Source organism: Urocitellus parryii, chromosome 9 (assembly GCF_045843805.1).
Source record: "Urocitellus parryii isolate mUroPar1 chromosome 9, mUroPar1.hap1, whole genome shotgun sequence".
NCBI lineage: Eukaryota > Metazoa > Chordata > Mammalia > Rodentia > Sciuridae > Urocitellus > Urocitellus parryii.
Window position 1 is genome coordinate 20,547,269 of NC_135539.1, and position 12,621 is coordinate 20,559,889.

Consider the following 12,621-nt stretch of genomic DNA (forward strand, 5'->3'; position numbering starts at 1 on the left):
AGCCTCTCCAGGCTGCCCCACCCCTCTCCGCACGGGAGGAGGTTGGATTCGGGGAGGTTTGGAGGAGGAGAATGTTCCCCAAAGAGAAGAGGACACGCAAGAGAAGAGCCACTCCTTTAATACACAAAAGTCCTAGTCCTGTACAGCTGCCCTTCTAAAGGGGTGGCCATCACTGGGTCTCTGCCTCCCCGTGAGGTAGCAGATGCTTCTGGCCACTCATTTAAATAGCTGTCCCCTAGATGGGGCTGGGATGTGAGGGCAGGGCCCCTGCCACCTTCCTGGGGGACACTCGTGCATGTTTACGCCTTCTCTGATTGTGTCAGTGGCCGAAGCATGGCAACTGGGCGTCAATAAACATCTCTGAGGAAGCTGGGGCTCATGTGTGCTGGCACAGGGAGGGGGTGCTGGCCAGCGGTTTGGCAGAAGACGCTGGGTGGTCACTCCGGGATGTCAATCACCAGGTCATCGTCCCCGTCCAGGGCATCATCTCCACTGCCTGCATCGCTGAACATCTGCCGAGGGACGGTGCTCAGGATTGTGTGAGGGGGCATCTTGGGAGGGGGCAGGGGGGTCAGGGCGGCTCCAACCCCAGCTCCAGGACCCCGGGCAGGGAAGGTCAGTGGCCCACCCACAGGGCAGTCAGCGGGTCCCACCGCCATCTGCAGCAGGGGAAAGAAACAGAGGGAGGACTTGTCAGATCTCCAGGAGGCTAGACGCCGCCCCTTAAGGCAGTTCTGAGGGGTGGGGAAGGGGCAAAGGCTCATTCAAGGGACAAAGGACACAGCCAGTCAGCCAGTGCTGCAATCAGGGACCTGCCCCACCTTGGCCCCTTCAAATTCCAAACCAGCAAGTGCCTGGGAGTGAGGGGCAGTGATGGAAGGTGTGATGATGGGGGAGGGTGGGGTGACTGATAGGAAACTGGGAAGGGAGGTTGGGCCCTGCCCTCTCCAGGGAGGCACCCTGGATGCCCTGTAACAGCAATTAAAGCCAGTCAGAGCCAGAGACAGCACGGAGTGCCTACCTCCTCCTGCCTCTGGGCCCCTCAGGTTCCACCTGCCACCAAGGCCTGTTCTCCCCCTCCTCCTGCAGGACTCACTGGTTCAGTGGAGGGTATCACAGGCCACCCCAGCCAGGAGCCTGGGAGGCTTCTTCGCCCCCCAGAAGTTTCTATTACATCTGGGACAGGCCCCTCCGTGGGATCCCCGCAGCCACTGGCCTGGGCCAGGCCTCCTCTCAGCTCACCTGTGCTAGGGGACCAGCCTCCTAACTGGACTCCCTGCCTTCAGCCTCTCCCAGATCCAGATCCTCCTCCACACTGCAGCCAGAGTGCTCGCTCTAGAACACAAACCTGAGCATGTCACTCCTCCACCTGAGGGCCCTGGCCCTCCTGCCCTCAGGACAGGCAGTGCAGTGTTCCTGACAACAGGCCAGCCCTCCACCTGGAGCATCCTTCTCTATTAGTCACAAGTCCTGCTTTATCCTGAGGCTGGGAAGTGGCCTCTGTCCTGACCAACCCTCCAGTCCCACCTCGGCAGGTCCTCAAAAAGCCTCCCCAACAACAATTCTCTGGGTATGGGAGGCAGCCCTCATGCTTAGTAGGCACAACCTGAGCACCTACAATGTGCCAGGTGACTTCAGTCAATGATCTCCAATCCTTAGGGCTACCCTGGGTGGGAGGAGGGTTACCTGACAGGGGAGAGAACTGAGGCTTAGAAATGGAAGTTTTAAGGAACAGACCTACCAGGTCCTCACTGGGCAGTGCCTAGTGTGGCCCTGGACTGGATATGGCAGGAAATAGTCACATGTCGACTCTATGGTGGCTTCCCAATTGCTTTAACACATCTGGCCTAATGGCCTGATCTCTGCTTCTCAAGGAGCCTCACCCTGACTTCTGCTCCTGGGGTGACATGGGGGACTAGAGTGAATCAGGCTGCAGGCACAAGAGCCTGCCAGAACAGATGGCAAACTGGAGGCCCAGCTCTGAAAACCAGACTGTGCTAAGCTCCCACAGGACAGACACAGACACTAAAAAGAGCATGTGAGCCTCCCTCCTCTGGCTACTACCTCTTGATCCCTACCTGTTCCCCATATCTTCCCCTGGCCTGGACTTCCTCAATGGCCTCCTCAGTGTGACCAAGAACTAATGTGGTTCTGGCCTGCTGAGGCTCAGGCACTATGCTGCAATCTCCACGCTTTTACTCATTTAGCCTCTCATGATCCCAAGGACACTGAAGAAAGTGAGGGTCACAGAGTTAACGACATGCCCAAGACCACATGGGAAGTGGAAGAGATAGGATTCCAACCCGGGGCCTGTGCACACTAGGCAAGTGCTCTACTACCAAGTTAGACCAGCCCCAGCGGTTTTTTTCTTTTTTTGAGTCAGGGTCTAACTATGTTGCCCAGGCTGGTCTTGCACTCCTGAGCTCAAGTGATCCTCCTGCCTCAGCCTTCTGAGTAGCTAGGACTACAGGCATATGTCACCCGCCTGGCCAGGCCCCAGTTGAATGTGCCACCTCTGCTCATACTTGCCACCTCCCATCTCTTTCTCACCCACAATCTTCAGAGACTCCGACTCCCTTCACAGTAACGGACCACCTCCTTTTCCGGGCATCCAATTCTTCTTTCTATAATCCCACTCCACCCTGTTGTTTTCCCAATATTGTTCTCTCGTTACTCCTCCTACATGCCACAATTTCCACTTGGTCTCCATCTCCCTTCCTACTAGCCTGGACTATCCAGATCTCACTTACTCTCCACTCAAATGTTCTCTCAAATCTTCTCTCTCCTCTGAGCACATCCCTGATCTCTCCCCTCCCCCACATGCGGCGACTGACTTGGGCCTCTCTCTCAACCATTATGTTGTGAGAGGAAAGATCCTGTGAATCTAGAACTTAGCTCCGGCATTGTTCTGCTTCAGGCCCCAACTCCTCGCAGAAGCCTCCTACTGCCCACACTTATGCCGTTGCCACAGTCCCCCATCTGCTCCAGACTGCCCTGGTTACTTTCTCCACTCCTGCCTTTCAGGCCAGAAGTAAAAACCTTCAGCAGGGGTATTACCAGCCCGCTGTTGTGTTGGGGAAGGGACCCAGGGCCTCGGGCATGCTAGGTAAGTACTGCACCACAGCCCCAGAACCCACCCTCTTAACCACTAGACACAACATCCTATTTTGCTTCTGACTTCAGAGCCAAGAGCCATCCACCCTGGTCCCAACTCAACTTTGATACCAATCTGAATGAACAATGTGACTTTGGGCCCTCAGTGGGCTCCTCATCACTCCCGAGGCTCCCTCTCAGCCCTCTTCCCTTCCCCATCCACCTCTGTGTTGAAACTTCCAGCGGCATCCCCGAGAACCCCATGCTCATGTATCCGATGCTGACATTTCCAGGTGGCCTTTTAACACCAAGCTCATCTTCCCTCCAGATTCTGCTCCTCCCACAACTCTCCCCATCTCAGAAAAAGGCCACTCCACTTCTCCAGTTGCTCAGGCGAGCATCCTGGAGTCTGGCTGGGCCCTCTCTCCCTGTTACAGCTACACTTGGTCTCCCAGCTACACTGTGGCCCCTGCTCTAAAACGGACACCTGTCTCACTCTGTACTCTCTCCACAGCTACCAGGTTTTCTGTGACCCACTGTCATCACTTCATCACTGTCATCCTGACTTGTCCCCAAACCCTGCACCCAGGCTGGCCTCCACACAGCAGTGTTGGCAAGGTGACCAAAATGTAAATTGGAACAGATGCCACCTTTGCTCAGCCTCCTCCAGTGGCTCCCATTTCAGTCACTGTACCAGCCACAGTCTTTCAGAAACTGGAAGGCCCTTCACAGTTGCCTACATCTTGTCCTTCAATTGCCTACGTCTTTGACCTGCTCTGTGATCACTCTCCTCCACTTCCCTCCCACTAAATCCCTGAACAAGCCAAGCATGCACACTCCTAGGGCTTTTGCCTGGGTTGTCCCTGACTAAAACCCTTTCCCTGGGATCCAAGTGGCTTGCTTCACTTCCTTAAAGTCTCTGCTCAAGTACATCCCAGAACACCCACCCTGGAGCTCCCCCCCCTTTTCTTGACTGTTTTCTCTCCTAACACCTATTCATCTTGTTTATCTTCTGTCCATCTTACTAGAATGTGAGTTCCACAAGGGAAGGGGTTCCACCTGCTTTGTTCACTACGGTAATGTAGCACCTAGGATGGTGCTTGGTGTGAAGCAGGTGCTCCACCAACACTTGATGATTCCATCTAGTTTGATCACTTACTCTACAGATGCAAAATCTAGAACACTTACAGAATCAGAGAGACCTGCTCAAAGTTGTATAACCATGTTATACTGGGGCAGTACTAATTGAATTCTAGATCCCACAACTTTGCCCCACTCTGAGGCTGCCTGGTGTCATACAGCACTCACGACCTGTGCAAATGCACCCTGCCTGGGACCACACTGCAGACCCTGGGCATGCTGCCACTGTGTAAGGGCAGGACCCCAGGCATCCTCACTCCAAACCTCCCAAGGCTGGTTCTGCCCCAGATTTGTCTCAAAAGAAGTCTGAGTCAGGACTTCTTGGATCCGCCCCTTAGTGCCTAGTCCTGGGCTGGACTCTCAGCAGTTCCAAATAAAAAATGGATTCCCAGCCCATCTCGAGCCTCCCTCAGACAGCTGTCCTGCTGATGGGGCCCCTCCCTAACGTCCCCAAATCAGGGTACCTTGAGTTTCCGGGGCAGGCGGGGTCGTTTCTCCCGCTTGGGCCTCAGGGGGCTGGGCTCGGGCAGCTGCAGGGCCAGGTAGTCAGAAGGGAATGGGGGGTAAGGGGGAGAAGCCAGCTGCTGGTGGGAGTCGGGGATGGAGATGGGAAATGGAATGGGTCAGGGTGAGGGGTGAAGGGAAGAAATGCAAACAGGAGGAAGAATGGAAAAACAAAAGAGATGGTGATGAGTGTGGCTCCCAGGGCTCCTGAGAATAGAAGGGGAAGGGACAGCAGCAGGACTATGTCCTGGGATCTGCTCTCCTCAGTCATTCTGTCCCCTGTTCCTACACCAGAGAGAAGATGGGCAGCCCCGACACTCCCTCCAGGGATGCTTGCTGGCCATACCCAGACAGATGTCCCCAGAGTTAGGGTGACTGTATGTGGAGGCCTGGCCCCTTTGCCCAAATGATGCCCACCTTATTCCCAGGCATCTTAGTCCGCCACTTCCTACCCTTGATCCCAACTCACCGAGCTCAAGTATGGGGAAGGGGCTCCAGAGGCCTGAAGGGGAAACCCTGTTGAAGGAGGCAGGGAGAGACTGGAGGGGGAGGGAGCACCCCCCAGCGGAGGGCTTCTTTTCCTGGAGAAAAGACAGAGGAGGAAGTCAGAGGCAGCTGGGAGGCCCAGGTCCACCCCCCACCCCCATGGCTGCTTCTTACCTTTTGGGGGCTGGTGTGTCAGACAACTTAGGTGTTCCCTCTGTCTCGCTGTTCTCTGAAGATGCGGTGGCATCTGAGTCTGTGCAGGAGAAGGGCTGGTCAGTGGGGGCTGGGGGCTCCCAGTCTACTTCAGAGGGCTGTACCCTCAACACTTTAGAAGGAAGCTGACACCCCAGCTGGCACACACATACGTACTATTCTGGGGAGACCCACAGCTTTCCCAGCTTTCACAATCTGTTTCCTACTCTGGCTTCTTCATAATACATTTGCCAAACATGTACTACGTGCCAGGCTCCTTTACACTTACTGCCTCTGGTCTTCATAACCATCACCTCCATTTTCCAGATGTCACTGAGGCTCAGAAAGTAAGGTACAGGACTGGGACTTGAATTAACTGTGATTCCTTGACTATTTTATGTAACTCTCTCCTATATGCCTCCAAGATGCCTTCAGCTCCTGCCTGCTCCACATTCCATATTCTGGGTCCTGTTAATCTAACCCTATCCCAATAAAACTGTCTTTTCTGTGTGTGTAGTCCTGGAGATCTAACCTAGGGCCACACTCATGCTAAGCTCATGTTCTACTACTAAACTATACACTTCAACTCCTAAAACTGTACTCTATCATTCTAACCTCTTTACTCAAAAATATAATTTTTTTGTGTTCAATACTTCTTCCTAGAAGACCCATCATTTACTTCAAAAGTGATGAATATGATATATGCAGTTGCTGATTTCTCTGCTCAGATTTCTTTTCTTTTCTTTTTTTTTTTGGTGGTGGTTCTGGGAATTGAATCCCAAGCCTCATGCACATTAGACAAGCACTTTACTACTGAGCTACATCCCCAGACTCTCAGACAAATCTTTTGAAATAGTGGATTCAAGTCAGGTAGAGTAGCATGGTCCTGTAATCTCAGCTTCTTGGGAGGCTGAGGCAGGAGGATCTCAAGTTTAAAGCCAGCATGGGAATTTAGCAAGACCCCCGCTGAAAAACAAAACAAAATTAAAAAGGGCCAGGTATGTAGCTCAGTGATAGAGTATTTGCCTTGCATGTGCCAAACCCTGGGTTTGATCACTAATAAATACTCCCCCACCCTCCTTTCACACAAAAGCAAGATTGAATGCCACCTTCTCTCAGAAGTCATCTAGAATCTCAGGCCCAGTTAATTGCTGGCTCTCAGAACCCTCTACTTTCACTTGTCATGGTTTTCCTCACACTCTGTGAGAAGTATCATGTATGGACATCTCCTCGAACAAACTATGGGGTTCCTTTAGGATAAAAGTAGAGGCTTACATCTCTGGCAAAGCTCCCCAGATTTAACCCCCTCTGATCATGAACATGCTGGGTTCTCTCACAGCCCCATCCTGAAGTTTCAGGAAATTACTGAAAGACTTTAGGGTGGGGAGAAGCACGGAATGAGGAGCTAAAATAAAGCCAAACTTTCTGTCATGACCTACGTACGCTGGTCCCTGCCTACTTCTAACATTATCTACAATTTTCCTACAGTAGTAAATGAATAATGGGTGTTGTAGTCCAACAGAACATTATTTTACAGCTTTTTCAAATTATGGGTTTCAATCCACTTGTGGTCATGAAGTTTGCAACCAGCATCAAAAGTAGGGAAAAAAGTAGTCTAAAAAACAGGATTGAACTACATATAGTGATATTAAAAATGTTTTGTTAAATTTGATTGTATAAGTGTATATGTGAAGATTTGATCAAAATGTAAAATATGTTAACAGTATTGTAACATTGTTAATTGTTAATACTAAAAACAATATGAAAAACAATGCCCTATACTCTTCATCCCTGTTACTCAGACAAGCCCGGCTGGTTCTTAGCTTAGGGCCCCTATATTTGTTATTCTGCCTAGGAAGCTCTAACCCTATACTCAGAAAATTGGCTGCTGCTTCTTTTCTTTTTTTGTTAGTGGGGACTGAATCCAGGGGCACTTTGCCACTGAGCTACCACCAGTCCTTTTTCTTTCTTTCTTTCTTTTTTAAAGACAGTGTCTTACTAAGTTGTTTAGGGACTCACTAAGTTGCTAACTCAACCCTGGAACTTGTGATCCTCCTGCCTCAGTCTCCCAAGTCACTAGTGTTACAGGTATGTGCCACAGTGCCTGGCGGGCTTTTAGATTTTTAAGTGATTAAAAAAGCAAAAGAAAAATCATACTTCATGTGGAAACTAAATGAAATTCACTTTTCAGTGTCCATAAAGTTTTATCAAAACACAGCCAAATATGTCAATACTGGCTGAGGCTGCTTTCACACCAGCTGAGTAACTGCTTAAAGAAAAGATATTCCACAAAGTCTAAAACATTTACTATCTGAGGCTTGACCAAAAAAAAAAAAAAAAAAAGTCTACTCTTGCTCTACTTAAATCACCACTGCATTATCCTGTTTTTTTTTTTAATCTAAATCCTTATTGCTACCTAAAATTCTAGTTCATTTCCTCTCGACTAGAATAAAAGTTACAAGAGACCAAGCGCTTTGTCCATCTTTGCTACTGTTATATTTCTTGCGCCATGCACAGAGCTTGAAACACAGTAGATGCTCCATAAGTACTTGAACGAAAGAATGGTAGAGGTGGAGGCTTAAGAACCATTGCAGGCTGCATCAGTTTCCAATGCCTAAGAAGATGGACCCAGGAAGACTTGCTTAAGTGCCAAAAGCCACGTCTACCTCCAGTTTTTCATGACCTTGCTCACCAGAGGAGTCTTCATCCACGTTCTCATATTGCAGAAGTCGGTCTAGGAGAAAACTGAGGGAAGAAGTGGGAAGGAGAGTGTTTATTCCCATCTCAGCAATATTCTCCCGACCTTCCTAGAGGGTCCAAAGGATTCTACTAAGAGCCCATGCGTTTGTGGTCCTACTCCAAGATGGGGCCACAAGGTGGATCCCTAGGAGTCACACTGCCCTCGTCCCTGCAACTTGCCTCACCTCTTGTCCCGAGAAACCTTCAGTAATTTCCTCTGCGCCTTCCTCAGCTCCTCCTGGAAGCACTCGTGTTCCTGTATCACGAGCAGGGCGGGCGCTGATCAAGAGCGGTCGATAAAGGGGCCGGGAACCCGAAGACAGCTCGCCCCACCCCCTTTACACATGGGTAAACTGAGGTCCTCTCAGCGCTAGGCCTCGCACTAGGCAACCTCCCACACCAGCACTCACGTAGATGAGAAATTTGAGCTTCCGCTTCAGATTACGATATTTCTTTTTGTAGTCCACTTCACCGTCTGCCGGCCCGTTCATGACCCGCCCCAGAGCAGCACCCCAGCGTCGGGCGTCCAGCTACAGCGAGCCGGGTCCGTCGGGTCTCTCGCGCCCCCACTTCCGGAGACTCTGCAAAGCAGTACCTTCTCGGACTACTACTCCCGGCGTGCCCCGCGCGCAGGCAGCGTGTCCGCACGGACCGCCCTCCTGGGGAACACCGGGAAAGGAACGCGGCTTCCAGTGGCTGCGCTGAAGATGGCGTAGCAGCGGCGCGATAACGTCATAAAGATGGCGGACGCTGGAGGGCGCCGTTACTGATTCTAAATGTGCTTAGGGTTTTGGAGCCAGGAAAAGAGATTCCTAGTCTCTTGGAGAGTATGCCTTTTTTCTTCTGACCTTCATAATAACAGAGGTCTAGTCGGTGTCCGCGGCCACGGTGGAAGGGATCGTCGCGAGTTGATTACGTTACAACCAAACGCTGTCGGCGCCGAATCGGTTTCTAACAAGAACTTTATAAATAATTAATTTAAACCAAGGGTAGGAGTCGAGAGACCCTTAAATTTCTCAGAGAAAACAAGTTTTGTGTGCCAAAGTTCTCTGCCCCAGCGGTCTCTCACCGAAGTTCAACCGGCACCTGGTCTTACGGTGCCGCGGCACTGCGCGTGCGCGAGCTACTGTCAAACGCGCTGACCAAGGCGGACAGGAAAAAAGGCGGGAGCCGCCAATCCCAAGTGGAGCAAAATGGCGCAAGAAAATGAGATGCAGGAGTTCACGCGGAGTTTCTTCCGAGGCCGACCTGACCTCAGGTGAACAAGGGACAGGAGTTGGGGTTGGAAAGGGCAGGGGTGGAGCGGGGACTGCGCCTTGACACTTGTCTCCATAGCACGCTCACGCACTCCATCGTGCGGCGGAAGTTCTTGGCCCAAGTGGGCCGCAATCATCTGAAACCCGAAGAGAAGCAGGTGCTGAAGCGGCTGGTGGAGGAAGAGCTGCTGAAGATGCAGGTGAGGGCACAGGCATAGGCCACCAGAGGTGGGGTTTATTGCCCGGGTGGGGCGGGACACAACCTTAATACTTTTTGCTCTCAAGGTGGATGAAGCTGGTTCTAGGGAAGAGAAGCTAGACCTTAACAAAAAGGTGAAGAGGCCTCCCACCCCCTGCAGTGACCCAGACAGCAAAAGGTTCCGCTTCAATTCAGAGTCAGGTTAGTGCCTCTTCCCTCCTATCTGTGCCTTCTGCATCACTGGTTCATTCAAAAGGTATTTGTTGGGCTGAGCTGGGCTGTGGCTCAGTGGTGGAGCTCTTGCCTAGCACGCGTGAGGCACTGGGTTCAATTCTCAGTACCACATATAAATAAATTAATAAATAAAAGTCCATCGATAATTTAAAAAATGTTATTTTTTAAAAAAGGTATTTGTGGGCTGGGGATGTGGCTCAAGCGGTAGCGCGCTCGCCTAGCATGCGTGCGGCCTGGGTTTGATCCTCAGCAGCATCACATACCAACAAAGATGTTGTGTCCCCCGAGAACTAAGAAAAAATAAAATAAAATGTTAAAATTCTCTCTCTCTCTTTAAAAAATAAAAATAAAATAAAAAAGGTATTTGTTGTATATTATGTCCCAAGGCATTATATGGGCCCAGGCAGGCATCTGGAACCAGAAACTGGGGTGTAGTGATGGCTGTTTCCTACTGCCCTTCCATCTATCAGAGCAGGGCCGCAGGTAACCAATCCCAAATGGAGGGAAAATGGACAGGAGAAACCTATACCAACCCTCTTTTCTCTCCACATTGCAGAGTCCAGCTCTGCAGCCTCCAGTCCTGACTCCTTTGGACCCCCAACAAAGAATGGGACGGCAGCAGCAGAAGTCAGCCCAGCCAAGGAAGAGAAGGGTCCAAGTCGAGCCTTAAAGAAAGTGGTTGAGAGCAGTGATGAGGAACAGCAAGGAGACCTGACTGCAAATATGAGAATAGAGAATAGTGAGGAGGAAGAAGGTTCTGTCAGAACAAGTAAGGTTTGGAAGGAAGGGAGCAGTGAGGAAGATGAGAAAAAAGAATACAAGGGAAGGACTAGGAAGAAACCTGGGATCAAGAACAAACAAGCATCAGGCAAGGCCTCGGCCAGGAAGAAGCAGGCCAGAGAAGAAAGGGAGGACAGTGAGGAAGAACCTGTCCAGAGAATATCAAAGAAGGCAGGGGGAAATAGAGGGGCTCCATGCCACCAGGAAAATGAAAAGGAGAGTGAGGAGGAAGAGATTGTGGCCAAGAAGAAAGAGAGCAGAGAGGAGAAGGAGGTGGAGGAGGAGGAGGAGGAGGAATGGAAGCCTAGAGCCAGAGGCAATGGAGGGGAAAGATCAGCTTGGGAGGGGAGAAGCTGTAAGCAGAAAAGCAGGGCAGGGAGGCAAACGAGAGAATGGGAGGACAGCGGGGATGAGAAAGAGGCAGTGGACAGTGAGGATGAGAAAGAGGCAGTGGACAGTGGGGAGGACAGTGGGGAGGATGAGGAGCCTCTAGTGCATTGGAAGAGCAAGGACAGGACCCAGTGTAAGGGTGGTCAGAGTCAGAGCGGAAGCAATGAGGATGGAGAAGACAAAGGGAAGGTGCAATCACCAGCCCAACTGGGCAGTGTCAATGGTGAGGAGAGTGACTTGGAGAGAGAAGTGAGTGACAGCGAGGCAGGAGAGAGCCCCAAGGGGGAAAGGAAAAACCGCTCATCTAAGAAGAGCTCCAAGAAAGGCAGGACACGAAGCTCTTCTTCCTCCTCGGATGGAAGTCCAGAACCTAAAGGCAGGAAGGTGAGGGAACAGCTGAGGCAGAAGGCCACCACCAGTAAAGAGGGAGACTCTGACTTCAGGGTAGCAGGCTTGGTCTTCAGGTACTCTTTCCTTGATAGGCTGCCTCTGGTCGCCGTGGAGAGGACCACCCAGCTGTGATGAGGCTAAAACGCTACATCCGGGCCTGCGGTGCTCATCGAAACTACAAGAAGCTGCTGGGCTCCTGTCACTCACACAAGGAGCGTCTGAGTGTCCTCCGGGCTGAGCTGGAAGCCCTGGGAATGAAGGGTGAGGCAGTGCGTGCCCTGGGAGGTACAAGGGGGTCTGGCTGCTCGGGAGAAAGGGACACAAGCTTCTTTTGCCCCAGGTAACCCTTCCTTAGAGAAGTGTCGGGCCCTGAAGGAACAGCGGGAAGAGGCAGCAGAGGTAGCCTCCCTGGATGTTTCCAACATCATCAGTAGTTCAGGTGAGTCTTCTCCAAGCCACCAGGAAAATGAAAAGGAGAGTGAGGAGGAAGAGTGAGGAGGAACAGATGGGGTTGGATTTTCACAGACAACTAATCTTCCGTCCCTGACCCTGGCCTTCAGGCCGGCCACGCAGACGTACAGCCTGGAACCCTTCAGGAGAAGCAGTCCCGCCAGGGGAGCTGTACCGCAGAACACTGGACTCAGAGGAGGAGCGGCCCCATCAGGCACCCCCAGACTGGTCACATATGCGTGGCATCATCAGCAGTGATGCAGAGAGTAACTAAGCTTCCCTGTCCCCCAGGAGGAACCCTTTCTATGTGCACAAAGTGTGTGTGGCACCTCCTACTCTAAACCTGCACAGACCAGGACCAGAGAAGACTGCAGCCCCCATGGACATAAGTTATTCAGACACTACTTCTCAGCTTCACATTCTTGGTTTAAAGTGTTTACAGGGGTTTATTTTTTAAAAGACTCATTAAAGGAATATTTGTAATTACCATTAGAACCTGTCCCCCACTCTTACTCCCTATATCTTAGGACCAGAAAGCTGGTACTATTAGTAACCAGGGGTCTAGCTCCCTTTCATTTCTCCCAGGTTCCCCAAAGTCATCCCAGCCTCTAGACTCTTTCACCCAAAGTCTGCTACCAGGCCATATCTGAGAAGTGTTTGGCTTAGCCTTCCTCCAACCTGTTGGTGGACCCCTCTGGTGACCCTGCTTTTAGCTAGGTCTGGTAATGCCCACTTGGGAGAAAGATGGCCTTAAGAATATAAAGCATA

At 51.3% G+C, this 12,621-nt stretch overlaps 2 protein-coding genes across 5 annotated transcripts; one reads left to right on the top strand and one right to left on the bottom strand.

Moving 5' to 3' along the window:
- Positions 1-101: 101 nt before the first annotated feature.
- On the bottom strand, positions 102-8,803 carry Ino80e (INO80 complex subunit E). Of its 4 annotated transcripts, XM_026380952.2 has the most exons (8): positions 8,565-8,803; positions 8,340-8,410; positions 8,108-8,160; positions 5,398-5,476; positions 5,207-5,318; positions 4,698-4,814; positions 1,243-1,335; positions 582-659 (listed from the first exon to the last, which is right to left on the bottom strand). In XM_026380952.2, the coding sequence occupies exons 1-7, from the start codon at positions 8,643-8,645 to the stop codon at positions 1,264-1,266; spliced, it is 585 nt and encodes a 194-aa protein (XP_026236737.1). In that variant the 5' UTR covers positions 8,646-8,803; the 3' UTR covers positions 582-659; positions 1,243-1,263. The 4 variants fall into 4 exon arrangements, with proteins under 4 accessions (XP_026236734.1, XP_026236735.1, XP_026236736.1 ...); XM_026380949.2 differs by lacking the exon at positions 1,243-1,335 and having other exon boundaries at positions 102-659; positions 4,698-4,817; positions 8,565-8,802; XM_026380950.2 differs by lacking the exon at positions 1,243-1,335 and having other exon boundaries at positions 102-659; positions 8,565-8,799.
- Positions 8,804-8,838: 35 nt separating this feature from the next.
- Positions 8,839-12,604, top strand: Hirip3 (HIRA interacting protein 3). Its single transcript, XM_026380947.2, has 7 exons — positions 8,839-9,412; positions 9,490-9,610; positions 9,696-9,810; positions 10,400-11,397; positions 11,496-11,664; positions 11,744-11,842; positions 11,964-12,604. The coding sequence occupies exons 1-7, from the start codon at positions 9,348-9,350 to the stop codon at positions 12,125-12,127; spliced, it is 1,731 nt and encodes a 576-aa protein (XP_026236732.1). The 5' UTR covers positions 8,839-9,347; the 3' UTR covers positions 12,128-12,604.
- The last annotated feature ends 17 nt before the right edge of the window (positions 12,605-12,621 follow it).

Bases quoted from the DNA above. Each gene is read 5' to 3' on its own strand.
- Ino80e (XM_026380949.2), bottom strand. From the start codon at position 8,645: ATGAACGGGCCGGCAGACGGTGAAGTGGACTACAAAAAGAAATATCGT. The intron at 5,319-5,397 runs GTAAGAAGCAGC...TCTTTTCTCCAG, and splicing joins GACACACCAGCCCCCAAAAG to GAAAAGAAGCCCTCCGCTGG. The intron at 660-4,697 runs GTACCCTGATTT...CCCCTGCTGCAG, and splicing joins GCCTGCCCCGGAAACTCAAG to ATGGCGGTGGGACCCGCTGA.
- Hirip3 (XM_026380947.2), top strand. From the start codon at position 9,348: ATGGCGCAAGAAAATGAGATGCAGGAGTTCACGCGGAGTTTCTTCCGA. The intron at 9,611-9,695 runs GTGAGGGCACAG...TTTGCTCTCAAG, and splicing joins AAGAGCTGCTGAAGATGCAG to GTGGATGAAGCTGGTTCTAG. The intron at 11,665-11,743 runs GTGAGGCAGTGC...CTTTTGCCCCAG, and splicing joins GGAAGCCCTGGGAATGAAGG to GTAACCCTTCCTTAGAGAAG.